General features: G+C 36.0%; 2 protein-coding genes across 7 annotated transcripts in view; one reads left to right on the forward strand and one right to left on the reverse strand.

Annotated features, from left to right (window-relative positions):
* Window positions 1-15,002, reverse strand: part of Eip74EF (Ecdysone-induced protein E74) — an 81,767-nt gene extending 66,765 nt beyond the window's left edge. The window contains exons 1-2 of one of the 4 annotated variants that reach the window (XM_066295295.1): window positions 14,863-15,002; window positions 14,521-14,740 (exon numbers count right to left, since the gene is read on the reverse strand). The gene's annotated coding sequence lies outside the window, so the exon portion shown is untranslated. Of the gene's footprint in view, window positions 1-14,520 lie in introns of all 4 variants that reach the window. The other 3 variants (XM_066295294.1, XM_066295296.1, XM_066295293.1) reach the window with 3 other exon arrangements.
* The window catches only part of Lsm11 (U6 snRNA-associated Sm-like protein LSm11), a 33,754-nt gene that overhangs the window by 4,125 nt on the left and 3,482 nt on the right, over window positions 1-26,147 (forward strand). Inside the window, exons 3-4 of one of the 3 annotated variants that reach the window (XM_066295299.1) lie at window positions 4,077-4,221; window positions 12,531-12,720. In XM_066295299.1, coding sequence (XP_066151396.1) covers window positions 4,077-4,221; window positions 12,531-12,703 — 318 coding nt within the window. In that variant the 3' untranslated portion in view covers window positions 12,704-12,720. Of the gene's footprint in view, window positions 1-132; window positions 453-4,076; window positions 4,222-12,530; window positions 12,721-26,147 lie in introns of those variants that run through there. The other 2 variants (XM_066295301.1, XM_066295300.1) reach the window with 2 other exon arrangements.

Consider the following 26,147-nt stretch of genomic DNA (forward strand, 5'->3'; position numbering starts at 1 on the left):
GCTATGTATCTGTATGTCGTCATTGTATTTGTCGTCGTAACGCTCGCCCGCGACACCCTTCAGGAAGAAGAGATTAAATTTAATTTAAGCCACCAGGTTGTTATAGTTAATTAACAGGGAGAAATCCTTCAGGAACAACTAGACCGCCGTAAGCGAAACAATAAGAAAAACCGAGTCCAACCTTCAAGCACCAACGAGAGAACCAAAGTAGAGATATACCGTAATACGCAAATTATAGTAGTACGATTGCTATTTTCGGCAATCAGTAGACGTAATCTCCGACAAGGTAGTGCACTGGGTTAGTCAACGGAGAAGTACTTTCGCGATGGACCTTGGTGCGTCGAGGTCCCCAACGAGGTCACCACACAAGGTCTTCACACCTAAGACCATGGCGGTCTCAACCTTGCCCACTGAATTTTTGATGAAATGTTTTTTGTAGTTGCCGTAGAAAAATAGACGATTGTTTTGAGTTTTGGGCGTAGAATCGATTAATAAATCCTGAAATTTTTACTTACGAACAGAAGGTACCTGGCAGTTCTCTCATGACACCGGAATTTTAATGTGAAAAGATTTAAGATAATTCCATGTTTGCAAATAGCGGAATCCAGTTGCTCACAACTCTTCGGGCTGATTAGTAGTAAGTTTAAACGGTTAAAATTGCTGAGAATAAAAACTTAAAATTTATACAAATGAATTGTAAAAAAACTACCATGGATGTCATCGGTTTGAAAGAGTCGCGAGTTTATAATTATAACAGCCGTATCCCGTAATGTCATTACTGTCATTTGTTTGACACCACACCGGTGCAGTTTAACGTCATATTGAGCCTTTTTGGAAACAATGACTGAATCACATTGATCCGTATCAGTCGATTTTCAATCGATCGGATTGGCTTGCTGCCATCAGGATCTATTCGATTGAATTAAAATTAGCTGATAGGGAATCCGATTAGACTTTGGTTATGATTTTATCCAAGCTGCTGGCCCAATGCAATGTACCAAGTAAATTTTAATATTAAATTTCAAGTTTGAAATCTCGAAAACGGATCACCCGATTTTCTGAAGTGGGGCCATCTCGCGCAGATGTACTTCCGGAATGACTTATAAATGTATTCATGGTTTTATATATTGTACAAGAAAACGTTATATCGAAAATATCAATATTTTTCGATGTTTTGTACTGATAAGCACTCTGAACAACATTTTTATTCTCTTGCTCATCTCTCACTTTAGTACCAGCAGTAGATTCATGGTAACCTACCTACGAATAAGAATAGAATAGCGAGCGACCAGATATACAGGGGATAGCGAAAAGTAAAAATCGGTCATGTGCCTTAAGTTAAGCTTCTTATGTGTTAAATAGGTACCAAATGACGGAATATATTCGAGAGAGGATGAAATGTTTCAACGTTGGAGTATCAAAATGTTGAAGTTTCTGTAACTTGAATAATTGAAAAATAGATGTAGAATTTCCAAAACGAATATCGACGTTTTTGTTATAATATTTTTTTTAATTTAAATACAGAGTGATTTAAGTATTTAAAAATAATAACAGTTTTCTTTTTTGCGTCATTATTATTATCATCCTATATAATTTCTTGTAAACTTAAAAAAAAAATTGTCTAGAAAACAAAATGTAGTTTATAGTTCGCCTAAAATTTGAAAATATCAGATTTTGGAGTACCCTGATATAGGTACACTATGTTCCTTTAAGTACATTCATCTCCGTGTTTTTATAAATTGCAAGTTCTAGTAAATAATAAAAGTCACTAGACAAAAAAAAATGCTGCAAAATTGTAGCGAATTGCGAAATTTTAAGTTAAACACACTCTATTGTGTAAAATCGAAAATTGACAACAATAACATGTTCAGTAGTCGGACAAAAATATTATTCCAAGTTTACCTTAAACTTCTTGAATCCATATGAGTTTTTAGTAGAATTGGCAACAACAATTTTGAATTTTTTAATTTTTGGTGGATAAACCACGATTCAACCCCGTTAAGTCAAAATTTTGATTTTTTTCATTCCATTATTTACATAACACTTCTAAAAACCACGTACGGAACTTTTGAAAACATGGAACACCCTGCATGTTTCCCAATTACCTTCGAAAAAAATTATGTAGTTATATAATGAATTCATACTTCAAAAATTCTTAAACTCGGACTTTCGAAAATCCTCTATTCTGTAACCAAATGAGATATCAGGAAAACCAGAAGCAAGTACCGAGACAAAATCACAAACTTCGAAATTTTGATGTTCAATTTCATCTTACCACCGATAATATAACTTATTCGACTTGTATTTAATACGGAAGGTATAACTTCAACTTTACTTTTTGGTTGCCTCTGTATATCTAGCTTGTTTTGTATCTGTTTGTTTTTCATAGATATAAATCTACTGCAGAGAGAAAATAGAAATGTTGTTCAGAGTACATTTCAGACCACAATTTTAAAAAACGTCAATATTTTTGATAAGGCGATATCGAAAATCGGCTGGACACGTCTTGAGTTAGCGTATTGTAGATACATACTGTGATACACAAAACTGATGAGACTGTCTCTCTAAAAGCTGCACATCGAAGATTTTTTCACCAAAAAAAACTTGATGTTTTTGTCCACCCTGTAGTGTAGTCTTCTTACGGATTATATAAGTCTTCACATAGCTCTGCAAGTTAGTTACGGAATGAATCTATCTTAAATTATCTCGCTTAAGAAAATCGAGTAATCTGTTTCTGAGACTTCAAATTTGATAATGGAACTTACTTCGTAAATAAGAAATATCGAAATCTTTGTTATCTCGGAGGGTTCAGAAATGTCTTTGCTAAATCTTTCTGAAAGCTAATAAGGCAATTAAGCTCCATGAACTGGCAATGGAAATCGAATCGGAATTCTAAGAACCCGACGTCAGATCGTCGTTTCTGAAAAGGCCGCATAATTGATATGAAAATTCCAGTGAAAAGCGAGAAAAATTTCAATCTTTTGAAAGATTTATAATGTTTCAAGTGGACAATCAGCAAAAAAAAATCCAAATAACCCACCCCTGTCCCCCCTAAAAAATATAAGTATGAATCCTTGGCAATATTAAAATTCCAACAATCTCCATTCCGCCAAGCTCGTTATCTTCACCTTGCCGTTCGTATTGGCCCTGGCGTTGACCATGATTACTATTCATCCATATTAATTATTCAATTATTGTTCAAAGGAAGGCTTTTGCATTTTATATAGGGTAGATAAAAAAAAAACGAAATTTTATTCCTACGCGCACACTTGGTTTACGTCCTCGTAGAAACGATTTAGAATTTATTCAATTTTTACTTGATTGCGGTTTTTAGTACATTGAAAGTCCCAACAGACACCGATACCTGGTGATATTTTGTCGTGCCAAGTCGCACGGACTCAAATTCAAAAAAGTAAATCTCGTGGTGTCCGCCGTGGGCCTAATCAAGGACACAGCACAGTCCAAATTGGTGACACATGTATTGAGATCTTGGAATCTAGAAGAGATACAGAGATAGTTAAATTGACAATGTTTTAAATTTTTTCATAAAGAACCCATATCCGGTTTAAAAACTACTTTTGCCCAATTAAACGTTTTGTTATCTCATATTGCGTTCTACATTTCAACACATGCATCATTAATTGGGAGAACACTGTACACTTGGATTGGGCAAAAAAATCATTGTAGAGCGTTAATCGTATGGTGACTGCTGAGACTCTGTGATGTATTTAACTTTATTTTTTTTATTCATATCACAGGGCCGTAACAGACACACACCTCTAGAATTATGAAAGAGTTAGAGAGAGGTCGGACGTGGCGTTTTCCGTTGTGCAACCTCGTGTCTGCTTAGGATATTCACCATTATCCATTCGGCTTCAAAATATGTCTGCTTTGTTCCCCTGATCGAAAATTCTGTTGTAGGACCGAGATAGACACTAAAACTAGGAAAGTGGCCAGTTAGCCGCTTTCCTAGGTGGTTTTTTGATAAAACTCTTTCCACTTGATCTTGTTCTGAATATATCGTTAACCCAGAAATTTGCCGTTTTATTTTAATAACTCTTTACTCTTTATTTTAGATTGTGACACGTAACGAAAAAGGGGTTCGAGGTTATTGTAACGCGTATTTGCTGGCTTTTGACAAACATTGGAACCTCGTTCTGGGCGAAGTCGAGGAGGTGTGGATGAGGTCAATCCGAGTGCGAACCAATCCCCTGTTGATAGGTGAGTATGGTCCTTAAGTGCAGTTAAAATCGGGCCAATTTTGCCTCATTTACCAATACATCACTATTAAAAATTTTGTCTTTTCACCGGTCTGAGAGATGGCGCCATGTATGTAAGTCTCATCATCAAAAAAAAATTATTACTTGATTTGTTTATTTATGTTAATTTACGTTTGCCACAGTCTCCGTCCGAAGGGTACGATTTCTCCGTCTTAACAATCGTACCATGAGAAGACGCCCGTTGGTTCGGAGTAACATAAATGGGTCCCATTTAATTGGCTAATGTTCACTTATTTTTTATGGGCGTTTTTAAGCTTGACTTTTTTATACAGGGTGTTAGTTTAGCACAAAAATAATATGGTGGTGGAAAGTGGGTGATAGTATACTGGTTGTGGAAAATGGGTTAAAGTGTTGGGCGATACTACGAAAAGTATATCTGGGTATGCGATACTGAGTGTCGATCTGTGTCGTCTTAAACACTGTCAATACGTGCACCTATCGCAACCAAAATTGTTGATACACATATGTATCGATATAAGTTATCAAAGTGTTAAAATGTTGATATTAATTGTGTAAACTAGTAACAAATAAACTTACGAATATACAATTTATTACTGAGTTTGTAGCATTGACCGAAACACTGGGTAGGTAGTTCATAGGATTCTAGCGTAGAAACACTGAATCACAAATTTTTGTGAATGATGTAACGAACTTGAATGCAGTGAAAGTCGCTGATAACAAGTCGCATATGGCGACGGAAACTCGAACGTTTGATTAGATTTGCATTTGCCTCATTGTAAAAAGTCGTTTTTAACGTCCGCAAAAAGGGCATTTTTGTTGGTCTACTAGCTGGGCACAGCGGCGGTACGGCATACAGTGTAGTACTTCTAGTATACATAAAATCGACACTGCCAGCAAATTTTGAAAAGCAATGCCTTTAATGGTTTTATAGGCAAATCTCAGAAAATCTCTTTCTCATATACATATTTGACACACCTATGAATTGTTGCGGCTTTTCTGCGATTTGTATGTAAAGCTGCTAAAACACCGCTTTTTTATAAGTTCCGATCTGTTTTTGCACAATTTCTAATTGAATGTTGGCAGTGCCGGCTTTATATTGCAATTACTATAAATACACAAAAAATCAATTTCTTCGAGTTATTTACCGACGCTGAGCAAGGTTTATTGATTTAAGTCACAGAACCTGAGTTTTTTATGTGCCAATATGTTCTTTTATGTTTTGTGTCGATAAATGGCTCAAAAAAATTAATTTTTTATGGGAGAGTGTAGAGGGAATGGGATTGATCGGGAAAAATTCTTAATTAAAAACGTGAACTATGTGAATTAAAGACTGTCTCCATCGTGTGTTTTAATCTTGTTTGCGTTGTTGTAATTTTGTTGTGTTGTAAAAAATGACATCGAGGAAAAGAAAAGTTCCGTCCATTGAGGAGAAAGGTGTTATAATTTCCAGACTTGAAGCAGGTGAAAGCAACAACACCATTGCAAATGAGTTGCACTTATCGCATTCGACTGTTTCTACAATGTGGAACAACCGAGAAAAAATCAAAAATGCGTTTAACGAAAATTTATTGCCAAATAAAAAGACTTAAGTTATGTAATCATGGGAATATTGATTACGCAGTATTTAAGTGACTTAAAAAGGAAAGAAGTAAAGGATCAGCAATCAGTGGCCCAATATTACATGCAAAAGCGTAACAGTTTGCCTAAATAATGAGTAAAGGACCGGAGTAAACGGTAAATGCTATGAAAGTTCGACGAAACGCTTCCGGTAAAGACATAAAATTGTGCATGGAAAAGTTAATGGAGATGCCGGTAAAGTACCGATGGCGCTGAATAAAACATTGAAATTTAAAGGAGGGAAGTGCAAACGTGAAAAAATGTCCTAAGAAAAAGTTACACTTTTTGTTGCTATCAATATAAAACATAAAAATGTAAGTTGATCGTAATTGGAAAATCAAAAGACACTCGTTGTTTCAAGAATATTAAGTCACTCCCTGTGTCCTACATGTCTAATAAAAAAACCTTGGATGACGTCAGACTTATTTAGAAACATTTTTCAAGACTGGGACTGTGAATTGAAGAAAAAAAGGAAAAAAATCACTCTTGGTAGACAATTGTCCAGCGCGCCCAAAAATGTCAAATTTAGAGACCATTAACTTTCAATATCTCCCACCAAGTACCACGTCAGTTCCGCAGCCGTGCGATCAGGATATCATAAGACCAATGATAGTTCATTTAAGAAAGCCTCAGCTAATGATTATTTTTGAAAACAATCGGTAAAACAAAGAACGTGTTATCAATATTTCGGATGCAATATCAATGATTTCTAAAGCACGAAGCAAGGTATCACCCCAAAACAATCACGAATTTTTTGAGGCATGCAAGTTCATAACTATCACCGGTAACTGACGACTTTGAGGAGGACAATTTTCCTTTAGCTGAGCTCGCAAGAAGGATAAATAATGATTTAGGAAAAGAAGATGATGTGCCTTTTGCTAGGATGAAGAAAATCTTACATCGTCACATGAATTATGGATCAATTTTATAAATGTTGACTTTCACTTGGAAACAAAACGGTGCTTTATCTGACGAGCAAATTCCAAACGAAGTGCTGACCATTACGGAAATCAAAATTGAAAGTGATGAAGACTCCGAAGGTGATAAAGATTTTAAGCCACCATCGACTGTAGAAGTCCTACAGCCTTACAACCCTGAATACTCTTGCGCCGTATCATTATTCTAGAGGCGAAAGGCTTCTCAATGAAATTATTTCCATAAAGAAAAAAATTGAATTGATTTATTTTAAGTTACGTTGCAAAAAGCAAAGCCAAATCACAGAATATTTGAATATCTAATGTTTTTTTCACAATACATACGTAAATATAAATAAATTGGAAGTTATATTAAATTATTTAGATTTTACTATTTATCTGTTATAATTTTAAATTTTTTTTTATAATTTTTTATATTTTTTACATGATTACTTAATTAAAAAAAAAAAAGTCTTGATATAACAACCCTTTTTACTCAATCCCCTCGTCGCCGTTATATTCAACTTTCACTGTAGCTTCTGCTGCGTCAACGACAAATTTTTGGCATTTCTATTTCTAGTTCGCCATTTCTTTTTGACTATCCGCCATTTGCCCGATATTACGTTGGGATGTATTGATCCGTGCCAATATCGATACAAAATGTCGAGGGTTGAGCCTCTTAAGATCGGGATCGCAAAGTATTAACACGAATCGCCTAACACTTAACCGTTTAATTTTCGATTTGAAAATATACCGGGTGATTCAAGAAGGTAGCTCGCCCTCATAACTTTTTTATTTTTAAACTTACAAAGTTAAAACTTGGAGAGAAGCTATATGAGAATAGAGCCGATTGATCGACATTAATGACGTTTATTTAGCACTACCGGTTTAACCGAAAATTACTTTAACTTTGGATTTTTAAATATAATGCCTTATAAGTTTGTACTTTTTTGGAATCTAGAGGTCATTTTTAGTCTAAAAAGATATGATACTAAAAACATATATTTTTTATAGTCTTCCATAACGAGCTATGCCACTAATTATTGATTCGATTTCCTTGTCTTCACTAATAATAAAGTTTTCTTCTTCATTAGCATTTCCCGTTTTCATTTTATTCACTAATTTTTTAAAATATTAGTGACTTGAATGGTTTTTAAATGGTAATCATTGACGACATTCTCCAAATACTAACAGCATATCAATTTCACCACTTTTAGTGTAATTTTGCATTTTTTTATAATTTAATTTGCCTGCGTTTTCACGACTGGACGATTTCTACAAGCAGAAATATTTTATTCTTTGTTGTGTCATTTCTCCATGGTCAACGCATTTTTTTCTAAATTCGAATGTTTTTAATGAAATAACGGTTCACTGCAAAACGAACATACGTGCTGTTTGACATTGAAAAACTTCAGGAAAAAATAGTCTTAGAAATTCGCAATGAGTCATCATGTTGCCATCTGAAAAATGCAAGATAAATGGGAAAATCCGTTTTTCGGTATTTAGATTGCTTATAAAAGAAAAAGTACTCACTAAAATGGAAAATTAGTATTTTTTCCCATAATTCTAGCCTAAAATTGCGCGTAATAAATATACCTCAGTGGCGTAGTCCGACATAAAGAAAACACAATTCTTTTATGACACGTTTTTAGACTAAAAATTACCTCTAGATTCCAAAAAAGTAAACGTTACATTAAAAATCGAAAGTTGAGATAATTTCCGGTTAAACCGGAAGTGCTAGATAAACGCCGTTAATGTTAATCAATCGGCCATATTCTCATATATCGCTTCCCTCCAAATTTCACCTTTCTAATTTTAAAAACAAAAAAGTTATATAGGTGTGCCATCTTTTGAAATCGGCCGATATATGTAGTGTTTTTGACTTGCGGGGCTAAATGCCGTCCTGTATTCCAGTTTCAAAAAATCAAAATGAAACAAATTCGATTGATGTTGGATTTCGAAATTCACTTTTTTTTTGGTAATTTTAATTGATTTTAAGAGTAAACAAATAGATTATAAAAATTTTTCAAAACGTGAACATCCAGGGCTGGGTCAAATTCTGAAGCTCTTTCCTCGGAATGATAAAAAAAGGATTCGTTTTTGATGTAATGCAAAGAATGAAGTAATGCCGCATTCATGTGGAAATGTTTGGTTGCATTTTAGAATTGATGCGGTCGAAAAACTGATAATTTTCAGCCAGTACCAGAAATACGCATGCCGAAAATTATTGAAATGAAACCAATACTACTGAGTGTTCTGTTTTCTATGTCAGGCAGTATATATCAAATATTTAGGTCTTCCATTTATTCGGCTTTTCACATGGGTTTAAAATACGTGCATTCCTAGAATTTTTGAGGTCATTCTGCATTTTTTAAATACACCACTAGTGTTTTCGCAAAGTAACGCAGACTCAGTAGAGACTGCAATCATCGGCTGGAACTGTGACGTTAGTGAGCTACTTCCAAAACAATGTCGAATTGTTTCGAATACGTTGGTCATCTGTTAATTCCCGGTAGTGTTCTCGTAAACTCATACTGAGGCATATGCGTAAGAAGTCAGATGTGCTCTTCATACACAACATGAATTACATAAGGTCATGTGGGTATCTCGGTCGTTTGAAGGCCTAGAACGGTGAGATTTCGTATTAGGGCGAAAATTTTTAACCCTCCCGACGCGGTGATGCCAAATTGTGCAACTTTTGCGTAGATTTAGAGATGTATCAAACTACCGATCTGATCTTCGGAACAATAGTTAAAAATATTTCGGTGCAAGTGGCCCTAACTACCCTAGTTGTTAATTTGTGATTGCGATTTTAATTTGTTACGACTAAGACGAACAAAAAACATAATGAAGGTCGAAAGGAGCGGCATAAAGAGGTTGTGTGACTGCATCTGAGAGTGATTCCACTCAAATGTCTACTTGAGTAGAAAATTACCAGTAATATCTATTTACATGGAAAGTGCTAAAGAAAGAAAATTTACGCCCGCGGTCCATTGCGAAGCAAAGGACTTTAATTCGGTCAAGAGCGTAATGTTTCTTTTTCGCCTATGGTACATACAACGTTCTATGTACAATTGATATTTTCTCAATCTTCTATATGCAACTAACATAATAATGTACCTAGTTATTTGATTAAAGGCGATTAAAATTGCTCGTTGCCGTGAGCAACGGGCCGTAAAAATATAACAACGCCTGGTGGTTGTAAATTCATTGTTTCTGCAATGGAAACTAACATCTAACAGAAAACAATTTCGATTCATTTTAGCATAAAGAAATTTGCTGGGTAAAGTTGTCATAATTACCCTCCCAAAATTGTATGACGCAGCAACGTCATAGCATTCTGCAGTCGTGCGATATGCAAGATAGAAGTTTTAGAACATGGACGTTATTTTAAGTACTTTGCAGTGTACAGGGTGTCGGAGAATTACATGTAGTTATTTCGGTGACTAAGATCTTCACTAAAACATGGTTCATGTTAGAAATTTTTAAGGTTTGCGCGGAAATAAGTAAAATAGAAATAAAATACGCAATAAAATGATTAAATGAAAATTTACAAGCTTGTTGTTTTTCCACTAATTGTGATTGATTATTACAGGTAGAGAGCGAATGAAACTAAGCAAAAAATAAGATTTGGCTTCGAAATATGAATCGAACTCAACGTGTGAAGTAAACAAGTAACAAATTTAAAAATTAATTGAACGTAATTGTTGGATCTCAAAAGATTTTCCGCGATTTAAAAATTCTGCTTTTTAAGCGAACGAAAATAGGGACGTACAAGAAAATAATTTTTGAGTAGGAACCAGCAACGAAAAAAAACTCAGGGTCGTTTCGAGAGGGCTTAAAAAAATTTAAACTTTGCGAAAAAGAGTGTTGCGTATCATTTTAAATTATGAAAATTGTTAGACGCTTTGAGGAACGAAGCATACGCCATTGATATTTATAAATATAGAAATTTTTTAATTATTAAATTTGCGGGAAAAAATCAGGGTTGTATCAATGGGGGTTGAACCGCGAAGAAACCAAAGAAAAGAAAAACGTCGTTTAAATTTCTCATCAATACGTTTGTAAAAATGCCCCTACAAATAAAAAAAATATATATCTTGGAAAATCTGAAATTTTCACTCCCTATATCTCAATAAGGAAAAATTTGGAACCATAAATTAAATATATTCTTTATTTAAATTAAGGAGTCGCCTTTATAATATCTGGTTATAAGTTGCGTACACCCTGTATGTTAATTTAACCTGTTCAAAATCTCGGCTTACCATGAGATGCAAATGTTTTCTCCTGTATAAATGAAAAAACAGAATGACAGCTGCCAAATTTAACAAATCAATGTGGTTTATCAATTATATAACTTACGGTTACAGTTGTTATTACCTGTTAATTAATGGTGATATTTGAGTCTTTCGTGGAGGAATTTTTGGTTTTAATTTAAGAGAAATTAAACAAATTAAATAGTAGTTAAATTAATTATCAAATAGAAAAAAAATATGGAAAACGAGCAATGTAAGAATATAATTAGGAGTAATATCAGAAATATAATTAGGAGAAGTACGAAGCGCTGGTAATTGTTACCTGGTATAAAAGTCACGTTATAAATCAGAAATATGTTTAGATGACATAGAGCAACTGAATTTTGGCCTTAGATAAAAATTGAAATTATTATGGTGCTTTCGCAAAACTCTGGACAGTGACGTAAATTAGCAGTGGCGCCCTATCTGTCCTACATTCCGGAATTAATTATTATTGAACCGAGATAAAACCGAGGATAAAATTAATGTGGTTCGCAATGGACCGCACACAGAGATAGTACTGGCTGGAGTGGTACACAATTGTTATTGCACATCTCGAATGTTTATTAGACTTCAAATTTAACTTTGTGTAGAGAGAGTGTCCTACTCTCTCTAAGCAAAGGTTTTCCCTTTTACCTTTCTTTCCCTCTGTTAAAGTTGTTTTTTTTCCAATAACACGATTACTAATAAATAATGTTCAATACTTACAAATGGCGTTATTTACGTAATAAACGAAGAAGATATCTCTTAACGCACGAGGGTGAAACGTTGCACACGATCCGCAGGGGAAGGCAGCAATTATACGAGTGTGTTAAGAAATTTTCTTGCGAATTATGTACACGTTTTTTCTCACAAGAATGTATCGTATAGAAAATGAAATAAAAATTAAAAAAATTTCATGACCGAGACTCGAACCCGATTCATCGCAACGGAAATTCGAGACTAACTTCATCAGTGCAAATTCTCGCATATTTCATAATGGTCGATTAGGCGATCCTTTTGACATTTGGTATAATTTAGTTGAATGTTATTATCGATATTAACATCTCTTTGCTATTTTGAAGACACGTAGGCTGTAGCTAAGTACTGGGTAGGTTGCATAATTGACTAATCCAATAATGCATTACTATAAACAATTCTTTTAATCAAAGTAGTTCGTTGCGTTGTGCCCGTCGTTAATCTATTTTTCTTAACACACGTGTGTGTTAGGAATTCGTAACACAGGCATGCGTTAGCATTTGTTTTCGCGGCTACTACCTTAATTTGCTCTCGGCTGTCGTAGGAGTTGTGTGAAAATATATTTTCATTAACGAAACACTTTAAAAACGGTTGTTGCCGGCGATGTTTTTCAATGCTTCGCTTAATGTTACTTTTGCGATTGTTTTTTGTTTGTTGCTACTTTTAGTCGAACAAACAAGTTCGACGATACGTCAGATTGCGTGTCTGGAAAGCACCTTTTACAGGCCCGGATCACACCTCCAAATCGACGAAGAACCGAGTGAGAATCCCAAGGATCGAGACCAAGAAAGTGAGCAAGAACACGGAACAGTGTCGGCGGCATGTGGATCAGATGCTGATGAGGGGGGAGCAGGTGGTGCTCGTGACTTCGGCTGAGGAGCTGAAGTTGTTTAATTAAACGAACTATATTTTAAATGTTTTATTGTTTCACTGTCTATTTGTCCGTCTTTATGAGTGAAATTCACAGGCTCATACGTTTGAACTAAAAAAGATCAATTAAAACGGGAAAAAACGAAATTACCAAAAACTGAAGAAACCTGTTCGAATGGGTAACTAGAGTGTAACATACCGCTTTCGGTGAAAACAAGTTAATTTCAGGTACCAACTGTCTAAATGATCATAATATGCGATTTTACTTTCATCCGTTATGTCCATTCTTAAATTTTAAATTGGCCAGTTTTGCCACTGCAACACCTTATTGAGGTTTTATAGCTGCAAACGTAGTTACGGCGGCAGCAATATTTTCATTTGATGGGTCCCCATTCACGTAAACACATTTTCCATTTTTCAGGATGATGCAAAATTCCTCAAAACACACTTGAGATTGCAATGGTAGCGCTAAAACTGACTTGCTCGTTGATTCAGTGAAAGTACTATTCTCCTATATGTTTTCGTTTTAATGACTTTTTATCGCTAACATTATTTTTATTTTTGTGTGTCAGGGACGCGTTTTTTAACGAATTTTCTCTTCGATTTTATCTGGACTAAGTATCGGCAGTGTTACAGCGGTCAAATAACAAAAACCTCATAGACTCACCAAAGGCCTGTGACAATGTTGTTTTCTTAGGTTTTTGGCAGGAAGCCCGTCTCATTGAGCAGTAAATTATCAATTACGAATCCGGCACCCCGTAAATTCGCGAAAGCGCATTATTTTCGATAGTAAGGACGAACGATATGTAGCCGCAACGAAGGTCTCAGATATTAAATTCCGATCTAATAAACTTTAGTCTAAAAATTGGTGCTGGCTCGACGTGGAAACCTTGGTTTGTTTGGGTTTGGTGCATCAGAATTCTATAGAGTGGACCAAAGAAAATCAACAGCTGCATTCGGAAAATCACAGACTACAGTCGAAAACGCTGTTGGTCTACGATGTGCAGTGGCGCCATCTCCTGAGATCTGGATTTAGATTTTGGCATGTAAGCAAATAGTAATTTCAACAGTTAGACAATAATGCCTGCGAAAATTATCAGTGCGCTGTTAAATTTAACCGAAAGTTGATTTCCGTAGAAATATTAACAGCGTTAGTGTCTGTGGAAACCTCACCATCTTTGCCGTATATACATACCCATATCACATCCTTTTACGAGGACGATATTTTAGCGAATTCACTGGTGATATTTTCGGTGATGCAAAATGACGACAGCCGACTGATTACATGAACAGTTATGATTGGACAGTTTGACGATTTTCAAGGTAGCATTGGTCATTGTTATATTGAGAATATGAAATTCCAACCTTAAATTCTACACTGAGAAATACCGCATATTTTGGCGAGCGAGAGGAAATATAAGAGTGCATACGGAAAAAAAGCACTTACGTAAAGTTCAACCTCAAGAGAGCCCTGCTGCCATTGATAGGGAGTTACGTGAAGTATTCCACTTTTCACCTCACGAAGATGTACTTTAATCTCTGAATGTAAATTTGGTTTCCTAACGTAACATGATGGTGCATGCGCTTTTTTACGTGTATCTACACTTATTTTTTTTCTTTCATTAAAAATAGGAAGAAATAAATTAGGCGATGGAACTGATGTACAAATTAAAAGGTAAAATTTTATTGGCCAATTTCCATTAGATTGTGGGCATTTTTCAAATATTTGTTACCGTTTTTAGGTCTTTTTTCGACTTTGAAAAAATGTATTCTGGCATTTCAGCAAGTCGAGTTAATCTGAGTTAATTTTCGCTCGTCGCAAAGAAATTAACATCTTGAACTCACCCTAAAACCGCCATATAGTACGTAATGTATCCAACACACTAAGGGTGAAATAATCCAATATTTGGGTCAAAGCGTCACCACAAACACCACTCCACTATTTTGTTTATTTATAATCCAATTGCAGTTAACAAAGGTGCACCTTAAAGTAACGACAATCCATGGGGTTCACTTGGGTCTGTATCCATTAGGGTCCTGGATTAGACACTGTTTCTCAGTAATCCTAATAAACTTGTTAAGCAAACATGAGTTTCCATTCTCATCGATTATTCCTGACCATTTTATTTACACGGTCTGGATGGATGAATGGACTAGTCGATGAGAATAAAAACGCATTTTGCTCACTTTCCAGCTTGGAAAAAATCGAGAGAAGCCGGCTTTTTACGTCCCGCGAAAAACTTCGAAAACGTGAAACGCGCGGTCATTAGTCTCTGTTCCGAACGATGGCGACGCGGCTCTTGTTGGTTTGCGCAACCCGTACGTAAGTCGACTGAACGCGATCCGAGTACCACCAGTCCGATCCCCGGTCGTACCTCGCTCGATCCGGCGAAGGTTTTTTCAGCGGGGAAAGGTGGTAAAGAAAGGACTGTTTTTCGCCGGTTTAACCAAAATACGAGCGCCAGGCGCAAGGTCCCGGTGCACCCGACAGCCTTGGTACCGCGCCAAAGGTTGATGGGTGCTGGAAATACGGATTCGATTCGTACACCAGAAAATATCTTGTTACGTGTATTTTGATTTCACGTCCGTTATTTGCCTTGCTCATTTTCGGCATTATTATTCCAGAAATGGAAAAAGTGCATACGGGGTGACTTCAGCTGCCGAAATGAACTTGGCACCACAACTTTTGACGCAGTGAGAATAAAATCGTCCTGAAGATTATTTGTCGTCGCAAAAACTTGAACTTTCTCCTTCAATCTTAAAAACTTTGTAATCGACTATTCCGAAAATCAACTCAGTGTCGTTAGGAAAAAACATACACACGGTGTCGTCAGTTGTCCAATAGCTCGTAGTTTAATAACCTATAACGCACCAAAAAAAATTGCCAATCTGAAAATGTTCATGTTTTTTTAGACGATTCTTTGAAATATAATGATGTAGGAGAACTAGATATAGCAATCAATTACCAGCATTCCATTAAAAGTTATGCAATTTTTTAGCCGGAAAGCCGCTATGAATTAGTGTCCCTATGACCTCGTTTTGTCGTATGAGATCAGTCGCAAATAAGACTTAACTCTAGTCGCATACCAAAGACACATTGGTAAATGTGGTAGAAACATTTGTGTTTTTGAATTAAGCATTACAGTCAAATGTCCACGAGCATTCCTAAAACATGAATACACTAGCTTGCTTGAAAGCGCAATTATAGTGCCGAAAATGTTTCTATCACATTTGTAAATGCTTCATTGGCGCACGGCCTTTCAACAGGCTAAGAGGTTTGATGACGTCACTTCGTCCGATTTCACACTGACGACTTGATGTCCGATTTGCTAAAAAGGGGTCTCAAAACCGTCAAAAAGCATTCTTACATCCGATTCTTCTAGATTTACGAAAATAAAACGCGACATCGTCGGCGTTTTGAAACGTAGGTACGCTTTAGTTAGTCACATATTGAACATTTTTATGAGCGTCCGAAAATTTAGTAAGTTTTGAAAATTTGGTGAGTTTTCTATTTTTGGAAACTTAACGAGTTTTTGCCAATTTCGCGGATTTTTTCGTTTTTGTACATTGTCGAAATACGTATTCTAAATTTTCAAAAACTTTCTCGATTTAAAATTTTTAAAGCTTACGTCGGTTTCGAAAATGTGTTCATTTTTTGGAAAATTACGCTGAGTCAGACTAATTCCAGCTACAGCCCTGAACATTGTAGAATCGAGGATTTTTCAAAAAAAAATCCACATCTGGCATTTGAATTACGTGTGAAAATTTCCACGAACTAGTGAAGTAGTATAACTACCATCTGCCACAAAAAAGTGGGTACAGGGTGACGTCAGTTTTCAATACGTTCCCCGATACCAAGTCGAATTTAAAATTCTTAAAACTGGATATATGTCGGCGTGTGACGTAGGTTGGAAGGATCTAATATCTGATCGCCTATCGTCGAGAACCATCGCAAATTCTAGATAGTCGCCCTTTTGTTGAGAATACAGACCGCCAAATGTAACGTGCGTTTCGTGAATTTCAATTACCAGCATTTTACAGCGAGTGTAGTTTTGAAATTAAGGCCTGTTCACGCACAATGTTAAACGCAAAAGTTGCATGAAAAAAAACTTGCTTAAATGTAATAAACAAACTGGCCTTTAGGTATTTGATTGTAACGCTCGAAAGGTCGAATCCGTTCCTCGTGAGCCGACCGCCAAAATCAATGTCAGTGGGTTTTTAATGCCGATATGAGTTTTGATATTCACTCACTGCAATTGTGTGTATATGAATGTTATATATATCGCATTCAAACGCACAATATAATCATATTTTCTAATAAAGTAATTATAATCTTTAATAATCTCGAATCCCGTGCAACTTTCGCTGTAACATGGGAACCAGTTACGATAATAATAATTCTTTTATGCAGTTTCTTGCTTGCATTTCGCAGATGACGCCCGAGTTTATTGGCACCGCAGAAAACAAAAGTGGTAAAAGTTCATGTAACCTGTTACGTTACATATAGAGACATGGGAAAGTATTAAGTTCCATTGATATCAGTTAAGTGTTTTTCAATTAAAATTTTTCATCCTGATGTTTAATTTATATTTAGTACAATTTGTTCCTTGAAATTAGTCATTGAACGGCGGCTGCTACAACCTTGCTCGAGCGTTTAAACAGTTAGATGTTATTTTATTTATGTTGGTTGTTTCCAAAATATTATTGCTAAAATGTTACATTTTGAGCATAAGAATGAAAATAACGCGGTTCGAGGCGTTATCACAAACAAAAATAAACGAAGGTTAAGCACCTTTAAATGCAAAAATAAATAGGTGAATTATTTTTAAATTCCATTTATGTAGTAGCTGGGTGCAATTTCGATTTGATTTATATCACAATGGAGTTGAATGACTCTGCTAGAAAAATGCTAAAAATAGAGAAACGTTAATATTATACATTTGGACGTCTGCATTGCAATACTACTGGACGAAGTTCCCGTTACGCTGCAAATTAATTGTAAATGGCAAAAATATGCGGCAACACGATCGACAAAACCGAAGATGTGGACGACCAGAGACGCCATCGTGTCAGGGCGCCAAAGGCCTAACGGTTCCCCTGTATATTATCATGTCCGATATAATTACGCATTTTGTTTTTGACTCGTAATTACCCCATTTACGGTCCAATTTGATATATTTGTGCGACGGCTGTTAATTTAACAGATGAAGGTTTTCGATTTTTGCGAAATTGATTGCATATTATGTTGCTTTAGGAAGTAGTAATGAGAATTCATGCGGAAGCAATTTTTCAATGAAGCTTTTTCATTTGCGATTTGTGTGGAAATTTCTAGAAACGAACAGTTATTTGTTATTACTTTTTGCCATTTTTAATCGAAGAGGCAGAGGATGCGCAAAAAGACAATTAAATTATCATTAAAAGATGCCGCTCAAATCTGAAATAGCAATGATTTCAGACTACTTTGTAATTCGCCAAGTGAGTCAGGAATACCACATATGCGTAAGGTTATCGAGGTAGTGAATGTCGACCTTAACGTGGCAACTTCCTCCTGGCAGTCGCCAAAGAAAATTCAATAAAATTTCTTACCTCGATAAATTCTCTATGTATATTAATACGAGAGTGTTTCTTTCTTTATGTAATTAGTCTCTGTCTCTTTTTCCCTTATTGCGTTAACTTAGCATAAATTGCGAGCTATTTGAATAATAGGCGATCCGAAAATTACAAATTCCTCTAATCTCCGTCATTATTCGGAAAAATAATGGCGGTCGTGCAGTGTATTCACCTTAGTCCGAGTGAAAGTGTCTTAAAATGGCGATTTCACGAATCCCGCGTGCATTAGCTTTTACTTTCTACGAAATGAACTGCTGCTGCCACTGCTGTTCCTCATTTAAAGCCTAATAATTGTTTATTAATACCATTAACTGTGAAACGTAATATTTGACACGACTTCCTGCGTTGGGCTAGCACGAAATCAGTTTTTAAGCTGGAAATGTCATGATAGATTTTTTTGCTTAGAAAAATAACATTAAATACTTACCCGTTAAATCGACGATGGTGAAACCAAGCCTGTAGTAGTCCTTATACTGTAGTTTAAGAATGTATGGGCTTAATAGCACACAATTCGACTTCGTTCCTCATGAAGCCTAAAAATTGAGTTTGCAAATGACCATTTTGCTGGTGACTAACTAGCTTCGATTAGATTGGGTGGGATTACTTTGTGTGCAGGTTATGGCTGGCCAATCAAAAATGTTGTAATTTTTGAAAAATTTCGTCAATTTAAAAACATTATGTTGGTTCATGTTTTGTCCAAATTAGTTCGGTCAAGAAAAACGTGTTACCACTTACCAAATTTTCTTCTTCCGCCCAAACCGTGCATCAATTTGTTAAGCGATCCCATAGACATGGCGACGTGCAAGAAGAGCCTTTAATCTGTGCAAGTGCATTACGAGGTAGGTAACTATTCGAAATAAAATCATTTAAAACACGAAAAATACAAAATGATATTGCACATTTTCACTCTTAAATAGTTTTTTTTAACACTTTTAATGTCTTTTCTAAATAATTTTGAGACATTTTCTATTCAAAACAGAATTGAATGTTTGGTCTTTTAGGAATTACACCCCTTACACTAGTGGGGGGTGTCGAAGATGTGGAATCACACAGAACTCTCAGTTAGAACTAGCTTCAGCGAGTACCTAAAATGTGTGAAGAAAAAACAGATTGCACCAGTGTTTCCTTAATTTCAATAAGACGCCAGCAACCTCAAAGCAACCCTTTGGAATGATGATATGACTCGTTTTAAGAAACCTATTAACATGCGACATTTGAGAAGAAACATTTCCGAGTGTTTCATACATTTTACATATTTATCTTTCATACTTTTTTGTCAACTGTAACTTTCAATAATTTTTATTCGGTCATGAAGACGATGACGGATTTGCCACTGAAACGTTTTCAAGGGTTTTTTACCCGAACCCTTAGTAAATAGTGAAAGTACAACTTTAATTGCAACTTCACCACTCCATCAACTTACACACGTTATCACTCCACATCTCCAAAAAATCACATACACAGAGTTTTCTCCCGGGTCTGTAAAAAAATTTTGGCAAATAATAGCCGAGTTAATTCCAAAAATTTCTTCTTAAGTGAACGTAGATCCGATTCGTTTTTGTTTAGAAGTTGCGATTTATGTAAAGTTGAAAAATCAATTAACTTTATTAATAATTAACAAATGAAGTTTATAGTAAATGAGAATAACTTTAAAACCTTAAAGCTAGAAAAACTGATCGAAATGCCTACCCTCGGCTTGAATGCAAGCATGACATCGACGAACTAAAGTTTCCGTCACTCGACGGATCAGATTTGGATCATTTCTTATCTTGTTAGCCGCATCTTGAATTTTTTCAATTAAGTGCTGGCGGTTAGTGTTCTCAACATAATAGACAAGCTGCTTCATGTGTCCCCGTAAATAAAAATCCGACGGACTCAGTTCTGGGAAACGCGGTGGCTACGCTATTTGACCTTGTTGAACTATCCATTTATTGGGGAAATGATAATTTTGTCATTCTTATTTGCCAATCTATTTTTGACTAAAATATGAAAATATTTTTTACGAAACTTTTAAACAAAGAGGAATAGGATCTATGTTCATTTGAGAAAAAAATGTTTGGAAGTAACCTATCTGTCGTCGCCGGGAGTTTGTCATAGAGCTTGTAGAACACCCTGTATAAGGAATAATCGATGTTTTCTCCGACTATGAAGCACAGAATCTTTCACTTTGAACGGCCAATTTCTTCGTTGAGCCAGCGCTGTTACGTAAACACAAAAAGTAGGCTGTATTAACGGAATACAGATCCTTCGTTAATTAACTAAAAGCAGTTGTTGCTGGACACTAAATTTTTTAAACATTTGCCTCAAAATTGTCAAAAATTTGATAAATTGGATCGATTATCGTTATCGCCAGAACTGCGCATTGGCGCCACGCGCATACATTTGAAAATTCCAACGATACTCAATTGTTTCTAGTTCATGTAACGTCGACGCCTTCCGGTTTCTACAGCATTTAGTAAATGTTCTTAACTTTTAATGAGCATTGCGACTAAAATTATTAATTACTTAATGCCTATATGGGGTGGAATGTTTGGATGATATAAATTCGGTATTTACTGCTTTCGAACGGCGAAAAATATGGATTAAATGTCGGGGTCGTCGAGGATTCATGGCGGCGTCTGAAAAATAAGTGGCGCCCAGTTTTATGCGATTTTATTCGGATTGAAGTCTAATTTCAATGTTTACCGTGACTGTTTTATGCGGTTTATTCGGGATGATGTGCATATTCAGCAAAGCGTTCCCTTCCTCCTGGCTTTGCGTTCCGGACCTCGGAAACAAGCCCTGTGTGGGGACTCATAAGCGTTATACTATACGATTTTGTCACAATAAAATCAAATTTCCCACCTATTAAAGAAAGCTATAATTCAGTCATTCTCAGTTAGTTTTAACTGAGAATTGTGTTTAATTCTACCGCTCCAGCTAGTACCGGTGCATGCAGCATTATTCCCAAAAAAGAAAAGCAAAAATGAACACGGATACACCAGAGGACAGTGAGAACTTCGAGAACTCGAAAAGAAGACTGATTAAAAATGTAATGTCATTGATTTATTGTAATTGATTAATTTTGCTGGTAAATTGCACCGTGCTCCATTGGTCTTTGGCGCGATTAGTCCTTATAGTTGCTCTTGCAGATATGGTTGCAGTTTGAGTTTCAGCTTTTTTTTTAATAGTCGCAGCTTATTCAATTTTAACCGTTGATACTAATGGAATGTCGCTTCTATATTCTGGATCACGTTTCGATTATTTTTCCCAACTACTTAAGGAAGCACAGGAATCAAGACTGAACAAAACCCAAAGCACCTGTAACGCGCCACTCTGAAGGTGACGCATGAATCGTCGATTGCGGTGAAAAATACTTTTTTCTATTGCATAAAAGTATTATTTATAATGCCCACTTCGTGTTCTACATAAAAACTAGAAAACTATTTTGTATTTTGTATCTTAAATATTCTTCGGAAACTATTTTGTACTTTCATTAAAAACACTTTTTAAAAACCATTTTCTCCATCTCTACATGCAGCGCTCTTACCTCTCGGGGTGAAGAACCTACGTGGCCGCTCTTCAAACCGTGAAATGGGTCAAACTTGCTGAATTGCCTGCGGAAAATTACGAGTTTAGTACCAAAGTGCCCGAAGAACCGCGGTACTGCCGCGCGCACCCGAGAAATTATTATGCAAAATAGGAAATCGCGTGTTTGGAGCTTCGTTTTTGTTTTTTGAGAGATGTGGAATGCCCTGAGCATTATATGGTGAAATTCCTGTCAATGCTAATCTGAAAGATATGGTAAAGAAGCATAGAAAGTTAGTTATGGGTCAACGTTCTCCCAGACCTATCTCAACTGAACTTGGTGCATTCGCAGTGGGACGGCCCGACCCATGCAACGATGGTACCATAGTACCACGGCCGCAGATATTTATGAGAGATTGTTGCGAGGAAAGCTGGCGGATGACTAATTACACCTTGCCGAGTCCATTTAATTTATATCGGAAGGGAAGAAATTGAGGAATTTTTCGTTAAAAATATATCATCATCAAAATTATTTTCAAACATTCAATTCAAATTAATATCATTCAGATACGGATTTTCACGAGGTAACGATGGACGCTCTTCAAATGCCCACTTTCTTCTTTTAGTTTTGATATTGCGACCTATAAAATCTAATGCACACGTACAGAGCATTAAACTCTGCACGTTGTGCATAAGTGTTTCTGCTCAGATGACTGAAAACAATGCTACATATAAGGGAGCTCCAGTAACCTGATGTGTCCATCCTCCTCCGAAGAAAGCTGTTACATAAGTTTGCCGGGATTTAAAGAGTCGTAAAGCGGCCGATCAAAGACATTGCTGGTGAGCTAAAAGCGGGCTCGTAAACTCTGTCGGAATCGCGGTGCCGTGCTGTGGAAATAGAGAGAGAATAGCAACTAGGAAACGAGAATGTAGATGAAGATGATCCAGAATTTGAGATACTCGGCGAAAACGTAGAAAATGACCCAGAATTTTGAAGCGAACGTTAATTTCGTAAATGCCTTAAAGTAATATTTTTTCTCTTTTTTTGTTCCCATTTACTATAAACCTGTGAAAATAAAGAGGCCCATAAGAAACCTGGTTATATCTTCGAACGTAAAAACAGATGTCGATGTAGATGCGATGACCCAGAATGTGGGGATTAAAAGGAAGTTTTTTCAATGTCCCACAGTATATTTTTCCCATTTTTCAACCCCGATTTGCTCCAACAGTATCCGCATACTCGAGAAACGTTCGGAAATACGACATTAAGTTCCTGGACATTTAAAAAGTTAGGTGACGGCCTTTGATGCCAATAGCTAACTTTTTATTTATTATAATTTTTGTACATTTATTTTAAAAAAATCATGTTTTTTTCTCTTTTTCACAACCCATTTTGCTGGGAGTCGCACGCGTTGCCAACCCCAACCCGGTCGCAAGCTAGGCATGAGGCACTTAATCACCTCTGATATAATCTTTCATCCACGAAATTAAATAAATTATCAAAAAAAAAAAGGAAAGCTCCTTTGGACAAATCACAAATAACACTGAACTAACCTAAACTTAACGGTTTAGCTGTATTGTATTCGCTGTTATCAGAATTATTTACATATCCCTCACCATCCGACTCGCTTTCCTCACCTCCCATTCTGATGAAATTTCAGATATCGGGAAAGTTGATGGTGAGATTAATGAGAAATTGAAATACTTAGTCTGTTTTTTGTTTACCGACAGGGGGCGCTGCGTACTGTGATATGGTCGAATTTAAACAATCATAACTTTTTTTGATGCTCGCCGCGTGTGATTTTTGGACTGAAAAACGTATTCATTAATTTTTCCGACATAAGACGTTTTGGGTACTTTTTGCAAAAATTAACATCTGTGGAACACACACATTTTAAGTTTGAACTTTTACTATCAACATAAATAATATCAAAAAACCTAACTATCAAAGCAACAAAATTAAATAGTATTAGTATAGTATTACAGTATGGTAATGGTATAGTATAGCATGTCAAGTCTGTTTCAACAGGTAGAAAAAGCTATATTAAACCGTCAGAAACAGGCAAAAGTGTGTCGCCACGAACAGGTCGCGACACTATACACTTATGTGTTTCTGACCATTTTTGACGATTCGGAACTGATTTTCTTTCTTGTTAGACCAGACCTAACATTAGTCGCTTTCCATTCGACCACTGTCTCACAGAGAAAAAATAACTAATAACAGTGGTTAGAGCCGTGTATGTATTATACATGGTACGATACCTGCCTCTGGCATGCGGCCAAAAAATTTAAGGTTGTTAAGGAAATTCTGATCCCCGAAAAAGTACTGTAGTATCTTAAGATATAAAAAGCAGTGCAAGTGCAAAATTTGACCTTAAAAGAGGTGTGAAACTGTTTGGAGCTCGGACACCATGTTGTAGACGAAACAGGGTTTTTGAAATAAAATTTATGCATGGTGGCTCTAAATTGTCTGTACAAAATTCTACCATAGATGATCTTCGAAGTCGGTAAAGGCCGATTTAATCTAATTGATCTTCATCTAAAACCGGATGTTTTCGAAATACACGGTCTCAAAGTAAAATCCATTTCATCAACGGTATGAAGAGCGCCGTTGGCGCCATGTTTGCCTTCCTAACTTGCCTTATTAAAGGAGCGTAACTTTTTTTTGTCACCCGGTATGAAATTTAGTGCTAAAAATGTTTTGTTCTTTCTCCATTGAAAAAAGGTATGCCTCGTAGAGGTCTCCACGAAGTTCTGCTCTTGACATATTCGCACTAGGATAAAAATGTTCATTTCGTGATCAATCTAGTCTCCGAAAAGTGAGGCGCCAATTTCGACCATTGTTTATCAGAAGATGCCTGCATTCGCTTTGTAATAAAGAATTCCCTCTTTACAATTGTTTGAAATGATACATTATTTATGTTTACGTAATGGAAACCTACTTCCAATAACCGTGCATTTGATACGATTACTTTTTCATGTGTTATGGGGAACTGAAATTAAAAACAACGTCTTGATTGACTGCTCAAACAAAAAGTTGCAGCGTTTTGAAAAAATCGCCATCCAAGAAAATACAAGAGTCATCGGTAGTATCAAAAAATTGAATAATGCTCTTAAGAAACGGAGTGTTTCTTGTAATTTAAGATGTAAATATCTCAATAAAGGGATCTTTGTCGAAATTGTCGTAACACGTACGAACGAGAAAATCTTTTATATTAAAAGATGTTGAAGACCAGAGAGTGTATTGATAACTACCCTTTTGTTATTGTTCAAAAACTTAATATATCTAAATCTATGACATACACTAACTATTCTAAATATTTAAAAAATACAATAATAAATGGTGGTTTGCTAAAGCTTGAGATAAAACCATCTTAGCAACTAAACACCTATAAACAAACTACCTGTCGACATTATTATAGATGAACCATTTACTAGTACGGGAGAATTAGGTAATTGAATTCCATCACTGACCTAAACAAGGTATGCCACAATACTCCCCTGCTAGTAACGGAGGTAAACAAGGTATGCCACAGATCCTTAGAGGCATTTACTATATTTTACATGAAACATAGTAGATCGAAACTATATAATCACATGCCAAAGTCGATGACAACTGTCTAGCTGATTTGGCCTTTTCAGGCATACTCAATGAGGCTGAAGACGGCCTCATTGATAAAGGCTTGCCACACTATAACCCTAGTTTCATGATGATCAGCTTTAAATGTTGCTGGGTTATTATAGCTAACATATTTTCCTCGAGATACATCAATATAGTAAGCATTTTTTGAGGTCAGTACGTTTGAGTTATGCTGTTTTGTTCTAAAAAACTGGGGCAGTACCTACCAGCTATATCGCGGTATACTTCTGTGCGCAAAATTGTGTCCACGATGTTTTTGGTCGTGGACGTTCAATATGTCGTTTTTTCCTTTCTATGCCCTATAGTTCTGTAGTCTGTTCATCAACTTAATTATATGAGTCATATTATTTCAGTTACACTAAACCGCGATGTTATACTTAAATCACTTCCAAGGGGCTCGCTTGTCTTACCCAGGAGAAAAGTCCCTTTTGAGATCCCGGTAATGCAAAGAGTTGCTCAATTTTCAATCAGCGATTGTGTGGATAAGTATGTTGTAATTCGTGATGATTGCGTTGTTTCGTAACAAGCCAAGTACAAAATTTATATTTATGTGAAAGTAACGTCCATGTGGACCGTAGATCCACAACGTATCGTGGATCAAAACGAGGTGCCAACTTAAGCAAATCGTTTTTGCGTCATTCAGAACAGTAATTTGAATCGTAACTTGTTCGTATGATGTTCATATTATGAAGCGTGTGATTTTACATTATGTTGT

The sequence above is a fragment of the Euwallacea fornicatus genome, chromosome 22 (assembly GCF_040115645.1).
Source record: "Euwallacea fornicatus isolate EFF26 chromosome 22, ASM4011564v1, whole genome shotgun sequence".
Taxonomy (NCBI): Eukaryota; Metazoa; Arthropoda; class Insecta; order Coleoptera; family Curculionidae; genus Euwallacea; species Euwallacea fornicatus.